General features: G+C 38.9%; 2 protein-coding genes across 3 annotated transcripts in view; one reads left to right on the forward strand and one right to left on the reverse strand.

Moving 5' to 3' along the window:
* Positions 1–7662, reverse strand: part of LOC106867451 (meiosis-specific nuclear structural protein 1) — a 40145-nt gene extending 32483 nt beyond the window's left edge. The window contains exon 1 of one of the 2 annotated variants that reach the window (XM_014912330.2): positions 6180–7662. Coding sequence is in view for 1 of the 2 variants with exons in the window: in XM_014912329.2 (XP_014767815.1) it covers positions 619–621 (3 nt within the window). In the remaining variant the exon portion in view is untranslated. Of the gene's footprint in view, positions 1–618; positions 750–6179 lie in introns of those variants that run through there. The other variant, XM_014912329.2, reaches the window with a different exon arrangement.
* Positions 7663–7769: 107 nt separating this feature from the next.
* The window catches only part of LOC106867453 (uncharacterized), a 20571-nt gene continuing 14413 nt past the window's right edge, over positions 7770–13927 (forward strand). Inside the window, exon 1 of the mRNA XM_014912331.2 lies at positions 7770–8300. Within this exon, the coding sequence (XP_014767817.1) occupies positions 7974–8300 (327 nt within the window). The 5' untranslated portion in view covers positions 7770–7973. The remainder of the gene's footprint in view (positions 8301–13927) is intronic.

Below are 13927 nucleotides of genomic sequence, written 5' to 3' on the forward strand. Positions count from 1 at the left end.
CAGACCGGGCGTTGTGAGTGTTTATTGAGCGAAAACACCTAAAGCTCCACGAGGCTCTGGCAGGGGATGGTGGCGAACCCTGCTGTACTCTTCCCCCACAACTTTCTCTCCCTCTTACTTCCTGTTTCTGTTGTGCCTGTAATTCAAAGGGTCAGCCTTGTCACACTGTGTCACGCTGAATATCCCCCGAGAATTATGTTATGGGTACACGTGTCTGTGGAGTGCTCAGCCACTTGCACGTTAATTTCTCGAGCAGGCTGTTCCGTTGATAGGATCAACTGGAACCCTCGACGTCGTAAGCGACGGAGTGCCAACAACAATAAGCTGTTGTACAAAAAGTTGAGAGTTAGAACCGACACTGAACTGGTAACCCCACTTAAATTATGTTGTTAATGTACATGTCAAATATATATTACCAATATTAGCATTATAAATTTGAAACACTATTGTATCGTTAAACTTAGTCATTTGATTTGTTTCTCCCGCATTTTTCACGAAAGTTAATTCGTTGCTAACTGACTTTCGATGAATTCAACGAGCACAATCAATATAGAGTAAGATGAACTTACAGAACCCTCCAAACGTTAAGGAAATAGTAGACTTAGACATTTAACTTACCATGATATAATGTGTGTGTGTGTCTAGTCAGAGATAAGTCAACAAATTATAGAAACTTTACTACGAGACGCGTAAGTTTAGCACAGTTTGACATGGTTGATGAGATGAACCTAGCAACCGTTACTAGGAAGAGGCTATCACATGATTGTTAGTGACCAATAACAACAGCTCTTCTGGCACTGGACCGTCATGCAAAAATTACTGTTGAGGAGAGGCAAAATATATGAAAAACTTCGGACTCCAGAAAATTATTGCTGGTCAGCATCGCGAAAAATAACATTAAATTTTTTGCATTTGTTTAGAATCTAAATCCTAGATTTCCACCTTCCCCAATTTCACACAACACCGCCTGTCAAAACGAACAGTGTTTGTCAATTGGTAAAAGATAGAACGAGAAAGTAAATACCAAGGTTTAGTGCCCCAACTGAGCATAGTTCCATGACCGAAGCTAATAAGGAAATAAAAGAATATAAATTAAAGTTGTTGCTTAGCTCGTCAATCCAGATTGAGCAAACTTATAACGTAAAGTAATCCAACCGTGGCCTTCTCAACCTTTTCCTAAGTCCAAGGTACTCTGGTTCACATGTAAGATGGTACAGTGAGATTTGGCTACTGTTTCTTACAGTTTGAGCAATTACGGAGAGGTTGTTATTAATTTGTGTTAAAGTGAGAAGAGCATTACATCATACTAGCATACCCGTGTCTGTAAAAATGCCGACAGTTTTATTAATGAGAGAAAATGGCACGTCAACACAATGGGACGTAAAAAGCACTATTTGTGTGCGATCGTTTCCAGCTTCGCCTTACTGGCACTTGTGCCGGTGGCATGTGAACAAAACATTGGACTGACTCCTCTGCAGGTGGCACGTAAAAAAACACACCATGTGAGCGTGGCCATTGCCAGTACTGCCTGACTGACCCTCGTGCTGGTGGCATGTAAAAAGCACCCACTACACTCTCTGAGTGGTTGGCATTAGGAAGGGCATCCAGCTGTAGAAACTCTGCCAGATCAGATTGGAGTCTGGTGTAGCCATCTGGTTCACCAGTCCTCAGTCAAATCGTCCAACCCATGCTAGCATGGAAAGTGTACGTTAAATGATGATGATGATGTATGTATATGTAAAAGTGTGTATATATGTTTGTATTTATATTTATAACTTAACCTTATGAACTTTCTAAACTCTCTGACGAAGCCCAGTGACACACCCAGGTACCTTAATCTTATCTACCAAATATTTCAGTTCATTGAAGGGATGGAAGTAGAGTGGGGTACTATGGCCTCTTGGCTGAAACAGCTGTAAGAGACCATCCTACTTTCTATGGTCTACATTATATATTTTACTGGTATTTTTATATATTATATTATATGTAAAGCATAATATGTTATACATGTATGTATATTGTTATATTGGTTTTTTTTTAATAAATAAATAGACATAATATAATGTCTAAAAGTTGATGAATACCACCTCTTGATCCCCTCCATTTTCTTCTTGCTGTATAAATTAAGGGTAAAACAACTTTTTACTCTCACCCATTTATTGCATTCAGTAGTGTAATTGCCATGCAATGAATAAACACTTGTGTATTAATAATTGGGTTTTCTACCAGCAGTATATTGGATAGATATTATCCCTTAGTTGGTTGGATTCATAACCTCTAACTCTCTTGGAATTATGTGTGTGTGTGGTAGAAATCTACGGATGCACAAACGTACAAAACGGAGAAATTGAAACAAATATGGACGAATAGTTCAGAAACACCCACGAGTGGGCGACAGTTCTCAAAAATAGCCCCCAATTGTTTTCCCCCCAAAATTCCCATGTCCTCGGAATCTGCATAGTCTGAAGTATATTTGTAGAGAATTTCATTACAAAATATCCATTTTCTTGAAAGTTAAGACGAATTGAAGTGGACCGAAATTCCCCACCCAACCCCTCCTAAAATACTTTCCCCCAAAATTTTGTATATTCGGAATCTACATGATATAACACATATTCGTAGACAATTTCATTAAAAATATCCATTTTTCTGAAAGTTATGATCATCCAAAGTTGGTGGCGCAGATATCTGTAGTTATCTCGATTCAAAAATACATAAAATGAGTTGTGCAAGTAAAAAAAAGTTCGTCCATATTCTGAGAAATATTTCAAATTTGAATTTATACCCACTAGCCACGATAAACTGTCACTAAATTATGGGCGAAAAACTCGGATCTTATGAATTTTCCGAAGGCCTCTCCCCACACCTTAGAAAAGATTTTCCCACAAATTTCTTTATAGTCATAATCTATGCAGGTTGAAAGGTATTTATATAAAATTTCATTTTAAAAAAACATTTCCCTAAAAGTTAAGGGAAAAACTCGGATCTTGTAAATTTTCCGAAGTCCTCCCCACCCCATTGCTTTTCATGCATTGTTTTCAAATTCATTTCCTACACATTTTTTTTACATCCGTTGTACTACATATATATTTTTTTATTTTGTTTCCGGGGAATATTGTAAACATTAACCAAATTTTGAATAACAAAAATTGGCGATCTTTCGATACGAGTCCGAAATATCGGCCTTTTCCGTAAAAAGTGTCTTCGGGGATCTTTACCAAAGATCGGCCTTTTCTGTAACACCCGCACGATCTTCACAGTTTATTCCTACAAAAGAATGTCTCACAGATCATTGTAGTTATGAAATGGTACACAGAGAACAACTTCACATGACATCAAGAAGAGGCATTTACTTACAAACTATACTTATCATTAGTATAAATGTAAACTTCATCATCATCATCATCATCGTTTAACGTCCGCTTTCCATGCTAGCATGGGTTGGACGACTTGACTGAGGACTGGTGAAACCGGATGGCAACACCAGGCTCCAATCTAAATTTGCCAGAGTTTCTACAGCTGGATGCCCTTCCTAACGCCAACCACTCAGAGAGTGTAGTAGGTGCTTTTACGTGTCACCTGCACGAAGGCCAGTCAGGCGGTACTGGCAACAGCCATACTCGAAATGGTGTCTTTTATGTGCCACCCGCACAAGCCAGTCCAGGGGCACTGGCAACGATCTCACTTGGCTTGCCAGGTCTTCTCACGCACAGCACATTTCCAAAGGTCTCGGTCAGTAGTCATCGCCTCGGTGAGGCCCAATGTACGAAGGTCTTGCCTCACCACCTCAGCCCAGATCTTCCTGGGCCTACCTCTTCCATGGGTTCCCTCAACTTGTAATCTGGATATAGAAGCTGGAAGTTTTGAAGCAGTTTTCCAGTCAAATTCTTTCTCTTTGATTTTCAAAGAGATATTCACATCAGCAGGACAGCTAATGGATCTTTTCTGTTTGGCTTCCAATTTTGAATCTTCAATTTCTGTTAGAATTAATTTCATATTCAGTATAATGATATACTTTTATATGCTGAATGCCATGAAAATCATTTTTGCCATAAATCAATAAAGAGTTATTAGCTATTAAATTCTGAAAATTTTGGGTAATTTTAGCCAATCGTAAGCCACAGACACATTCATGCCTGCTTCCATAGAAACAAGCCAAACATGAGAACTCTTGAGAAAGCACATGTTGATTAATATTCCAGTCATTGAGGTGGTTGTCGAATGTGCTAAAAAAAGCAGCCAAATAGGCATTAAATCATGCACCAGAAGGGGATGTGGTTTCGTACTTGCAAGAAAAGGGTGCTATACTCAAAAGAAAATTATGCAACATGAAGAAGCATTTTAAGAGCACAAGAAAATGTGGTGGGAATATATCTTGGCGATGCTTGTATCAAGGATGCATAGAGTTTGTGCCAGTGAGACTGTAGGACTATAGTGTTTTTCCTCATGGGTTAAGGAATTGACTTCAGTATGGTTTTGTGGTGAAGAAGTGGGGATAAACCATTGCACAGCTATTGATTATAACAACTATGTTAGGAAAGTATGTGTGGAGGGCCTGCCTATCATCCAATTAAAGTTGGTGGTCTTGGGAGGATTGTTGAGATGTTTGTTTTTAAAAATATATAATTTGTAATGTGCCATTTTGTTCTTGGATAAATCTTTTAAGTTTGTGCTATAAGTTTCTTATTTTGAGAAATGTTTAATTTGTAATGTGCTGTTTATTGCATTAAATGCATATTGAATGCTTAAAACTACAAAATACATGTTGTTCACTCGTTTTTTTGTTATTGAGGTGGTTGTCATCTGTGCTAGAAATCACAGCTAAATAGGTCTTAAATCACCCCCCACCAACAATTTGGTGGTGGGGGGGGGCATAGTTGTATGAATTCCTGCATGTAGACTACAAATTTGCAAAACTTTTCTGAAAATTTCAAGAATTAAAAAAGTTATGGGGGGTTTTATATGTTGTGCATAATTCATTTGTTTACAGTTTCATATAAAAACATAAGTGCTACTTTCAGGATGTTGACAAAGTGTGCAGTCATGCATAAAACGATATCTTCCAAATCCTGTTTACTAACTAAGCGAAAATGATCAAACTGCTATAGCTCCAGTATTTCAGCTTGTAAAATAACATTAACGTACCTAATTTTAAAATTTTCAATAAACTTTGATTTTTGAAATCTTGGCAGCCAAACAGAAAAGATCTTATGATGGTACATGCTCTTTCTTGTTCATCCTAAACAACAATATCAGACCTGTTATGCTTACATTTGACAGATGCTTTGATGGGAATGTTCCACCACAATTCCTTGTGCTGATTTTTGTGTACTTATTCAATAACTGGGACTCTCCATATTTATTCCAGGACAGTCTTTTTTTAAATGGTGTTGTATATTGTTTTCACATAGGGAGGTAGTACCTTGATGACATTTTTGGGCAGCTGCTAATCATATGTGTGATGTTTTCCACAAAAATATGACATAATCTACATTTTTGCTTGTCTCTTGGAACTTTTTTGTTGAGTATGTATGTATGCATGCATGTGAGGCATAATGTATATGTGTTATTATTAACTTCGATTTCTAGATTTCTTGTCAATGGATAAAGTGCTGGTTTCTAACTTAGATCTAAGGTTCCTTTATTGAAATTTTAAAATCAACAAGGTATTACTGCATGTTTGTGTGAATGTGGGCAATGTTTGGAGTCAGTGTATGCACATATTTGTTTTGTTTTATGTATGTATTCTCCTGTATATAGTTGCAAGTCTAAACATGTGTATATATACTTAAATGCTAAACTTATGGCAAGTTTTATATATTTTGACCACTTCATTGATGGCTTGCATCTCTAATCTAATTAGCTTTCTCCTTTCAGGTTTTGAAAATCCCAATTTCTTAAGATTGCCACTGAGGCATTTTGTTACTTATTCTAGTGCCTCAATAATTATGGGTATGAATCTGAACTTTCTTTTATATATGTAAGCATTTATTTAATTTTAATTGTTTACAGTTAATTTTCATGAAAAGAAAACGAATACAAATAATTTAACGGTAAGATTAACAAAATCCAAATTTCCGAATGTTCTATGCAACAAAACATGAACAGGAATATATTTTGCAAAAGAAAAACAAGACAAGAAAGGGGCAAAAAGGTAAGAAAAAACATGAAAGCAGTACCAAGTGCTTCGGTTGGTCACACACCACAAGGTTCAACAGAACCTACTGAAGGAAGCCAGCATGCTCACGGCATTATCACAGGCAATGGTGAAACTAAGGCATTGGAAAAACCAAGCACCTTCATAGGCATCACCTGTCACCTCAGTGAGGTAAGTTGCCAACGATGACAAAAACGGTGCTGTTAGTAGTCCAGTCCCTCCAAACATCTCAAATGCCACAGGCTGGAAAAGATAGTTCGCTGCCAGGTCCCGATACTTCAGGGTTTTGTTCCATTTGGCTATGGAAGCAGTGACCCTCCCACTTATTGCAGCATCCAGGATGTGGGAGGGAGCAAAAGAGTCAGAGACTGTGGCATCCCAGATGGGGCACCCACTTACCCAGAGGGCAGAGGGTAAGACCATCTGGTATTTTTCCGTCACTTCTTGGATAATCCCGTCTGCTCCAGAACTGAGGGGGTATTGATCTGAGCCAGGGCCCTCTTAATGATTAAGTTTAGCTTGATGTGACAAGCAAAATGACCAGCATTTAGGTAGCAAGACAGACTGTGAAGACCTGTGGGATCGAGTGGTCTACCACAGCAACATCTCAGTCCCCTACAGATGTCAGCTCCCACTCTGAGAGCAATGGAGATGTGGAGCTCATATAGACTGAGTGGACCTCCAAAGTTGGCCAGAGGCAGGACATCAATCCAGTCTCCATAAGAATCTGAACTTGTAATCCGAGTAGCTGTAAATTTCTCAATAGTCCAGTTGTTTCCTTTTTCGTGGATCTTTAGCTTTATGTTGACATCCACTGGGCAACTAAATTCCTACTACTGTACGTTTCACTTCTCTGTCTCAGATCATGATATCTGGTGTATTGTTTGTATTTTATAGATGTTTTCACTAGGACATCCCACCAGTACTCTTTCATATTATTCTACCACGTTATGGATTCTGCCAAAGGATCTCATTAGTCTTGGTTACATCAGGTTTCATCGGTAGATAATAACACGATGACGTTTTTGAATAACTGCTTATGATGTGTATTTTCAATTTTTTTTATCTATGTATGTATGTAATGTGTGTGTGAGCGAGAGAGAGAGAGAGAGAGAGAGAGAGGCAGAGAATTTCAAAATTGTCTCAAATCAAAATGTAATACATTCCCTAGTTTTTACTTGGAATGTTTTGCATTCAATTAGCATTTTTATAACGAATTCGAAATTATTTATCTGTTTATTCCATGATTAATATAGTTTTAATCTGTGTAAGCGCTGTATAGCCAGAGGCCACGGCCACTGGAGAAACTTGGTTAAATATGTTTTAAAACACTACGATTATATTGACCAGTTATGTCGACGTATATGTCACTCCCTTCCTCTGTCAAGTACGCTGTTTTCCTATACAAATTTAAAGCAAACTCGAGAGCCGACTCTAACGTCCACCCCAATCGTCTTCTACTGTTGAGAACTTATGAAAATGGTTTGCCTCATAAACTTTACAATACAAATATTAAAAGAAAATATAGTCATAAAATACCAAATTACAACAATGATCATAAGGGGGAGGAATGTTGAATATTTGTCTTTTCATTTCCTCGGTGTTCAAACGCATGCGTATCAGTTAATTAGGTCAGTTTTACCTGTCAGGTGTCAGTGAGATGAAAATGTTCAGGTAGAACGTTACTGACTCATATATATTTGACGAAGTTATTAAATTTGTTAAACGTTTCTACCTGACCTAGAAACTTGTTTTTAGAACGTTAACTTAAAAACAACTTTTACTGTTTGTTAGAACAAAAATTAAAGCAGAAATCATGGGTAAAGATTTAGATATGGATACCCTGACGGCCTACAGTCATTATTTACATGGAAGAATTAAAGAACAGTTAAACTCTTTGAACATAGGACCTGGTCGGTTTTATTTTCTGTCTGCAGTATCGTTCTTCATTTTGGGATTGATTTGCATGATAGTTGGCATTTTGGTTATTACCCTCCGACATCGTCACGTTTATTTAATCAACTTTGACTACAAGTTTCTTGGACCTGGATTCATTGTTATCTTCATTTTGTGCTTTGGAATAGGAACTCATTTATTGGTTCACGCAAAAGAAGTAACCAACAAATATCGTCGTAAACTTCGAGTAAGTAACATTTAAATTATATCATTCAAACTCATTGTTTAAATTGAAATCATTTATATAGTAACATGAACGTTTTGTACAAGTTTCATGGCATTAATTTAAGCATTTTGAATATTTTTAAAACTTTCGTTGTCTTCCAAAATCCTAATTTTTATGTTAGATATTCTGTATAAATTCTCACTAATGTATAAATTAGGCTCATATATATAATCTCAATAGGCCCGATTTTTAAGTTACTTGATTCCTGAAGGAATAGGTCTGTCTCTATGCGCTAAAATAACTGTTCGAAACAGATTTAGAAAGTCACTTAAGTCTTATATTATAGGACACATGATTTATGGGATAGACATGTGTTTCCGATTTTACTTCCACTATATGGCATTTTCAGAAAATGTCTTCTATTTATAAACCGTAGGTCAACTCTGGACGGAAATTGTGTCCATCTGGTGGACTGTACTAGTTTTTGAATGGTATCCTTAATTTGTTGCATGTTTTAATACCATAACTTGGTAAGGAGACCAAGTACGCAATTTATTCCCCAAACTCAGATAATCTGCAAAATAAATAACTTCACAACTGCTCTTTTCTTTTAGTGAAACTAATATATATATAGGCATGGAACGGGTAGAAATCACCCGACCTCAGCTAATACATATAACACTTTTACCACCACTAGTTTCTTCCTACAGAACTTATCCTATATGGTTTCACATGGCTGTTGTTTATCGTGATATCCATTGGATTCAACAGGTTCATGAATAATTTAATATTTCAAAGTATTGGATACTTTTTCAGGGAAATGTTTCTGTAAAGAGAATAACCAAACATGACGGAAACTATGAAATGTTTCTAGTTTCTGTAAATACAAAAGAGAAACAGATTTAATTTATTATGTATAATATGAAGCAAATTAAGTAAATATTGTGTGAATATAGAGCAAATAAGGTAAACGTATTGTAACCGTTTATATTTAATGTTCTTGATCTTGGGTATAAAACGGGAGCGACAAAGCAACCGAAAATAACTTAATTCCAAAATAACTGGCGAAAAGGAGCAAAATTATTTTTTAAGTTTTATTTTTAATAATATTGAACTTCATTTAAGATCCGTCAGTTACCTAACATCCTACCTCAAAGTATGGAGTGGATTTCTTCAACTCCATTAGCAAGTTAAAGATTTCGAGAGCCTTCTCAATCAGTGGAAATGTCTTTGTATGTGGTTGAATTTAAAGAAGAATCACTTATAATTAATCTCTCATGAACTGGTTTAACAATACTATTCCCCTCACAATATCCAATGACAATTGAATTCACAGAATCTACAATTCGCTGATTCGCTAAGTGTTAGGTATCTTTAGCTGATGTCCTTCAGGAATTCTTCTATATCTTATGTTCATTGTATGTGTTCAACAGTTGTTATATTGATAATTGTAAGAGAAAGCTATCCTGTTTATAGCTCCCTGGAAGATCGCCACCCCATTTGTTGCTCAAAACAGGAGCCTCAAAAGCTATATACTATCAGACTCCTCCTGCGACGCTGGTGCTAAGTACTTTTCAAAGGAAAATTGGAAGACGGCATATTTAAGCATTTAGTTCTATATATTGTTTGACTGTGTGTAATTTATATGCATTTACTTCTGATGCTTCCGTCTGATATGGGAAAAATAGTAAAAGTATTTGAACGTATCCCGTTATATGCATGCATGGCGATAACGTACCCACTTCAGCCTTGGCGAATACGTAGCACTTCGCTGTAGACAATGTTTCTTGTCTTCCCCCGATGTATTAATGCGACCAGTCTGTCTCTACTGCCAACTCTGGAGCATGCAACGTACAACTGGCCGTGGGAAAAGCAAGGCTCTTCCAAGAGAAGTCCGGCCACAGAAATAGTCTGGCCCTGGGACTTGTTGACAGACGTGGCGAAGCTGGGCTGGAACAGAAATTGTAGTCTTCTGAAGGCGAAAGGTATGTCTGCTCCCGAGGGAGTAAGAGGAATCCTAGGAATGAATACATCCTCACCTTTTCCGCATCCGGATAGGATGGTTGCCTCGACAACATGTTTCATCATTTTTTTTATAACCAGACGTGTTCCGTTGCACAGTCAGGGGGTGGGGAGCTCCAAATTGCGCAGAAGCATAACCAGAGTTCCAACTTTAAGGTGGAGCAGATGTGGCAGTAGGCTTGGAGGGTCTAAAGAGTTGAGGAACTCTGTTGGGAAATTCACCGATTCATTTGCATCTACAGATTTGTATGCGAAGTGACTGCAACAGTTGATCATTGAGTTTTGTAACGGTCACGTTTTGCAGAGCCAGCACTGCTCTTTCAGACAGCCATTCATGATTGAGATAATTATATTTTAAATGGAGAAACACTTTATCGGTGAGTTCAACCAAAGATGAAACTGGAGTTGCGAATGTGTAGATGTCCAATTCCCCATCAGTATCAAGAGGCACTTTACCGTCGCCAAGTTTCAGAATGTCACTTGCAAAGTTTGCCGTCATTTGGTTGCCGAGCAATCGAGCCCTCATGTTGATTGTCAGGGTCAGTGACCTGACATGACATCAGAGCGGAGACAACATAAGGCATGCTTGAACCTCATCTGCTTGCGTGCCTTTGGGGATAACAGGAAGAGTTTGCCTAAAGTCACCTGAAAGCAAAAGCGTAACACCTCCCATGGGGGCTTCTCAACCCCTGATATCCTGAAGGGTTCTGTTTAATGTGTTGAAGGCTCCCTTGTGGGCCGTAGTACACCCATCCCCACAATAAGCTGACAGCGTTTCAGCACTTGGCCCTGGTCAGAGTTCTTGCTTATATTGCAGGTAGGTCTTTCTGACTTAGTTAAAAATTGAGGGACAACTTAAAGGTGGAGTGTGCAGTTCTGCTGCCAGGCAGCAAAGTTGCAGCAATCCCTGAAGATGCGACTGCAATCGCAATACTCTTTTGCATTCTGAGCCTCGTTAGAAAGGTTTTGCCTGTACTCGCTGGAGCATTAAGAAAAAACAAGCCACCTTTCCTGTGGTGCACATGATCAGTCACAATAGTATAAACATGCTGTTGATCTGGAAGAAGCTTTGGTTCAGTTTCTAGGATGAAATTGGCAAGAGCATCTGTGCCCAGGAAAAAGCAACTTCGCCTGACGTATGAAGTCCTCCGATAAGTCGTCTTTAAATTTGAACCCCAAAGACAAAGGGTTGTTAAGTTCACAAATTTGCAGCATAACAGCAAATAGAGCTCGTAGACGCTTAGGTGTCTGGGATGCAACAGCTTCGAATAACGTAGCTTCCCATTGTGCATCGCTTTCTAGCAAACCGCACTTGAGGCATACTTCCCTGTAAGTGCTGCAAACAGAGCCATCAACAGTCCTTAAGTCATCAAACGACTGGGGCCCATGTACCTCATGTAACAGAAGACGAAGATAAAAGCACTCGTGTTAGCTCGGATGCACCGTGTAAACTCTCACAAGACAGCTGTCAAACTTTACACCAGATTGTCCGTCAACCAGCTGGCCTGACTTTCTGCGCTCTCATTGTTGCTTAGTCCATGTGTAGTAGGATGGAACCTGAGAATAAAGCAAAGTTTTTGCAAATGGGTCGTTCCTGCACAGAGCGAAGAATGCAGTGAGAGTAGTTTGTCGAGGCTCTTCAACTTTGACTGTTCTCCAGGTGAACTTTGAGTTGCTCGATGGGTGGGTGCCTTTGGTGTATTGGAAAGCCGAAAATATACCAGAATGCTTCATTACTGCTAATATAATGGCCAACTTGGTATTGTAAGACCTTGTCGCAGCAGTTTTCCAGCTGTAGACCGAACATAGCAGCGTCTGAGCCCTTGTTGACATATTTGCAGATATACTTGAACTTGATGGAATGGCAAAACCCCACATTTATGTGGGCGCCAAACGTCTTTGAAAGAAGCGGTGAATACGGTACAACCCATCTGTTGTCAACCTCATATTGTCCAATTTTCATGGTAAAGCCACCATCTGCAGATTGGCACCATCTGTACAGAGGGTATCCATCAATGCCAGTTTGTGTTACCTTCAGAAATTTTTTTGGAAACTTCTTGCAGCAGATATTGTTGTTCAAGCAAGGGGAGCCTAAATTGAATCCTAATCCACATGGCCCGTGGATCATGGTCGCCTTGACTATTTCAAAGAGATGTCTGTCGGTAGATGGGTTTGGAATCTCGGCAGAGATAATCTTGTCAATATTGTTGGGAGGTATTTTTAGCGAGTGCCAGATTAGAATGTGAGCGTATGGTGGGCCTCTCTTTTGCCATTCAACAGTATACATATCACATCTAATGGGGCCAAATATTTGCCCTCCCTTAAGAAGCTCCATTAGTTTGATAAGCTTCAATCAAAAGACTCACACTAGGAGGTCATGACGGTCTTTTGCATGCTGGCCTGAAAACAATTCAGCTTCGATCTCCTTCCACGAAGGATTGCAGGTGAATGTAATGAACAAATTGGGCCTGCCGTAATGATGGACATAAGTCATAGCATCTTGCGTTCTCTCATGCATATACTGCGGACTTCCAGTGAAGGAGGATGGCAGAATGCAGAGTTTGCGTATGCTATCTGGTGTTGTGTCATTGATGAGGGTGTCTTGCAGATGAACGTAGCTGTCCAAACACAACTGCTTCTGGTGTGTTCGGATAAAACAGAGCCTCTCTAACTCCATTTTGGTGCACACATCCACAGCAAACTGATGAAAAAGTTCTCTTGAGTGGTGCATATAGTTGAAGGAGTTGTCACGAACCATGAAGTGATATGAGTAAAAATTCATGCAAGAAACCGTTTTGTTGGTGAACCTCTTCCGTCATGGCATAACCTAAAAATGGAGGTTGTGGAACACTTAGCCCCAATCAGAAGGATAAAAGCAAGTGGCTGACAGGATATGTAAGTTTTTATGAAATAGGTAGTCAAGTACGAAGCCATAAGCACGTCTTAACAGAGAGATATCCATAAGGTGATTTAGTAGCAGTACAGTAAGCTGTGTTGCAATGGGAGCCAGCAACGAATCAAATCACTTCTCAAAGGGACGATTAACATGTTTTCCACTATCCGCATTCGTAAGTGAATGTGAATTATCAACAGATAATGTCTAGCAGCTGTACCGTGAAGCCTGAGATAATGTTGCTTATCGATTTGTGAGGTAGAGGCGTTTGTTGAAAGTCCCTCTACCTATTTTTGTCAATGAGAGGTTGTACTTGATGAATGTGTTCCAACAGCGTGAGGTGAAATGGCAAGGAGCAACAGTAGATGTAATAACAATTTTGTGACTTACCAACTGCAGCTGGATTAAAGGAGGAAGGGGTAGCTTTGAGAGGAGAGGTTGCAGTGAAAACGTTGGAACAAGACCGTGACTGGTGTTAGTGAAAACAAAAGGGGTTTTTAAGTAAGATGCAGTCATCGCTCGCAAAAACACAAGAATAAACCAATGATGCAACCCTACCCCATTGTAAGAGGATAAAAGCATGAAGGGGTAAGCAGAACTGTTGGTGTGTTAGTAAGGGATGGCACCTAGTTGCTGTTTTGTGAGTAATGGTCAAATACTTACCGAGTATCCGAACAATATGGAGAAGTGTTGCCTTGAGCTGAGGCAAAAGAACAGGTGGTCCCACTTGGGC

Source organism: Octopus bimaculoides, chromosome 6 (genome assembly GCF_001194135.2).
Source record: "Octopus bimaculoides isolate UCB-OBI-ISO-001 chromosome 6, ASM119413v2, whole genome shotgun sequence".
NCBI classification, from domain to species: Eukaryota; Metazoa; Mollusca; class Cephalopoda; order Octopoda; family Octopodidae; genus Octopus; species Octopus bimaculoides.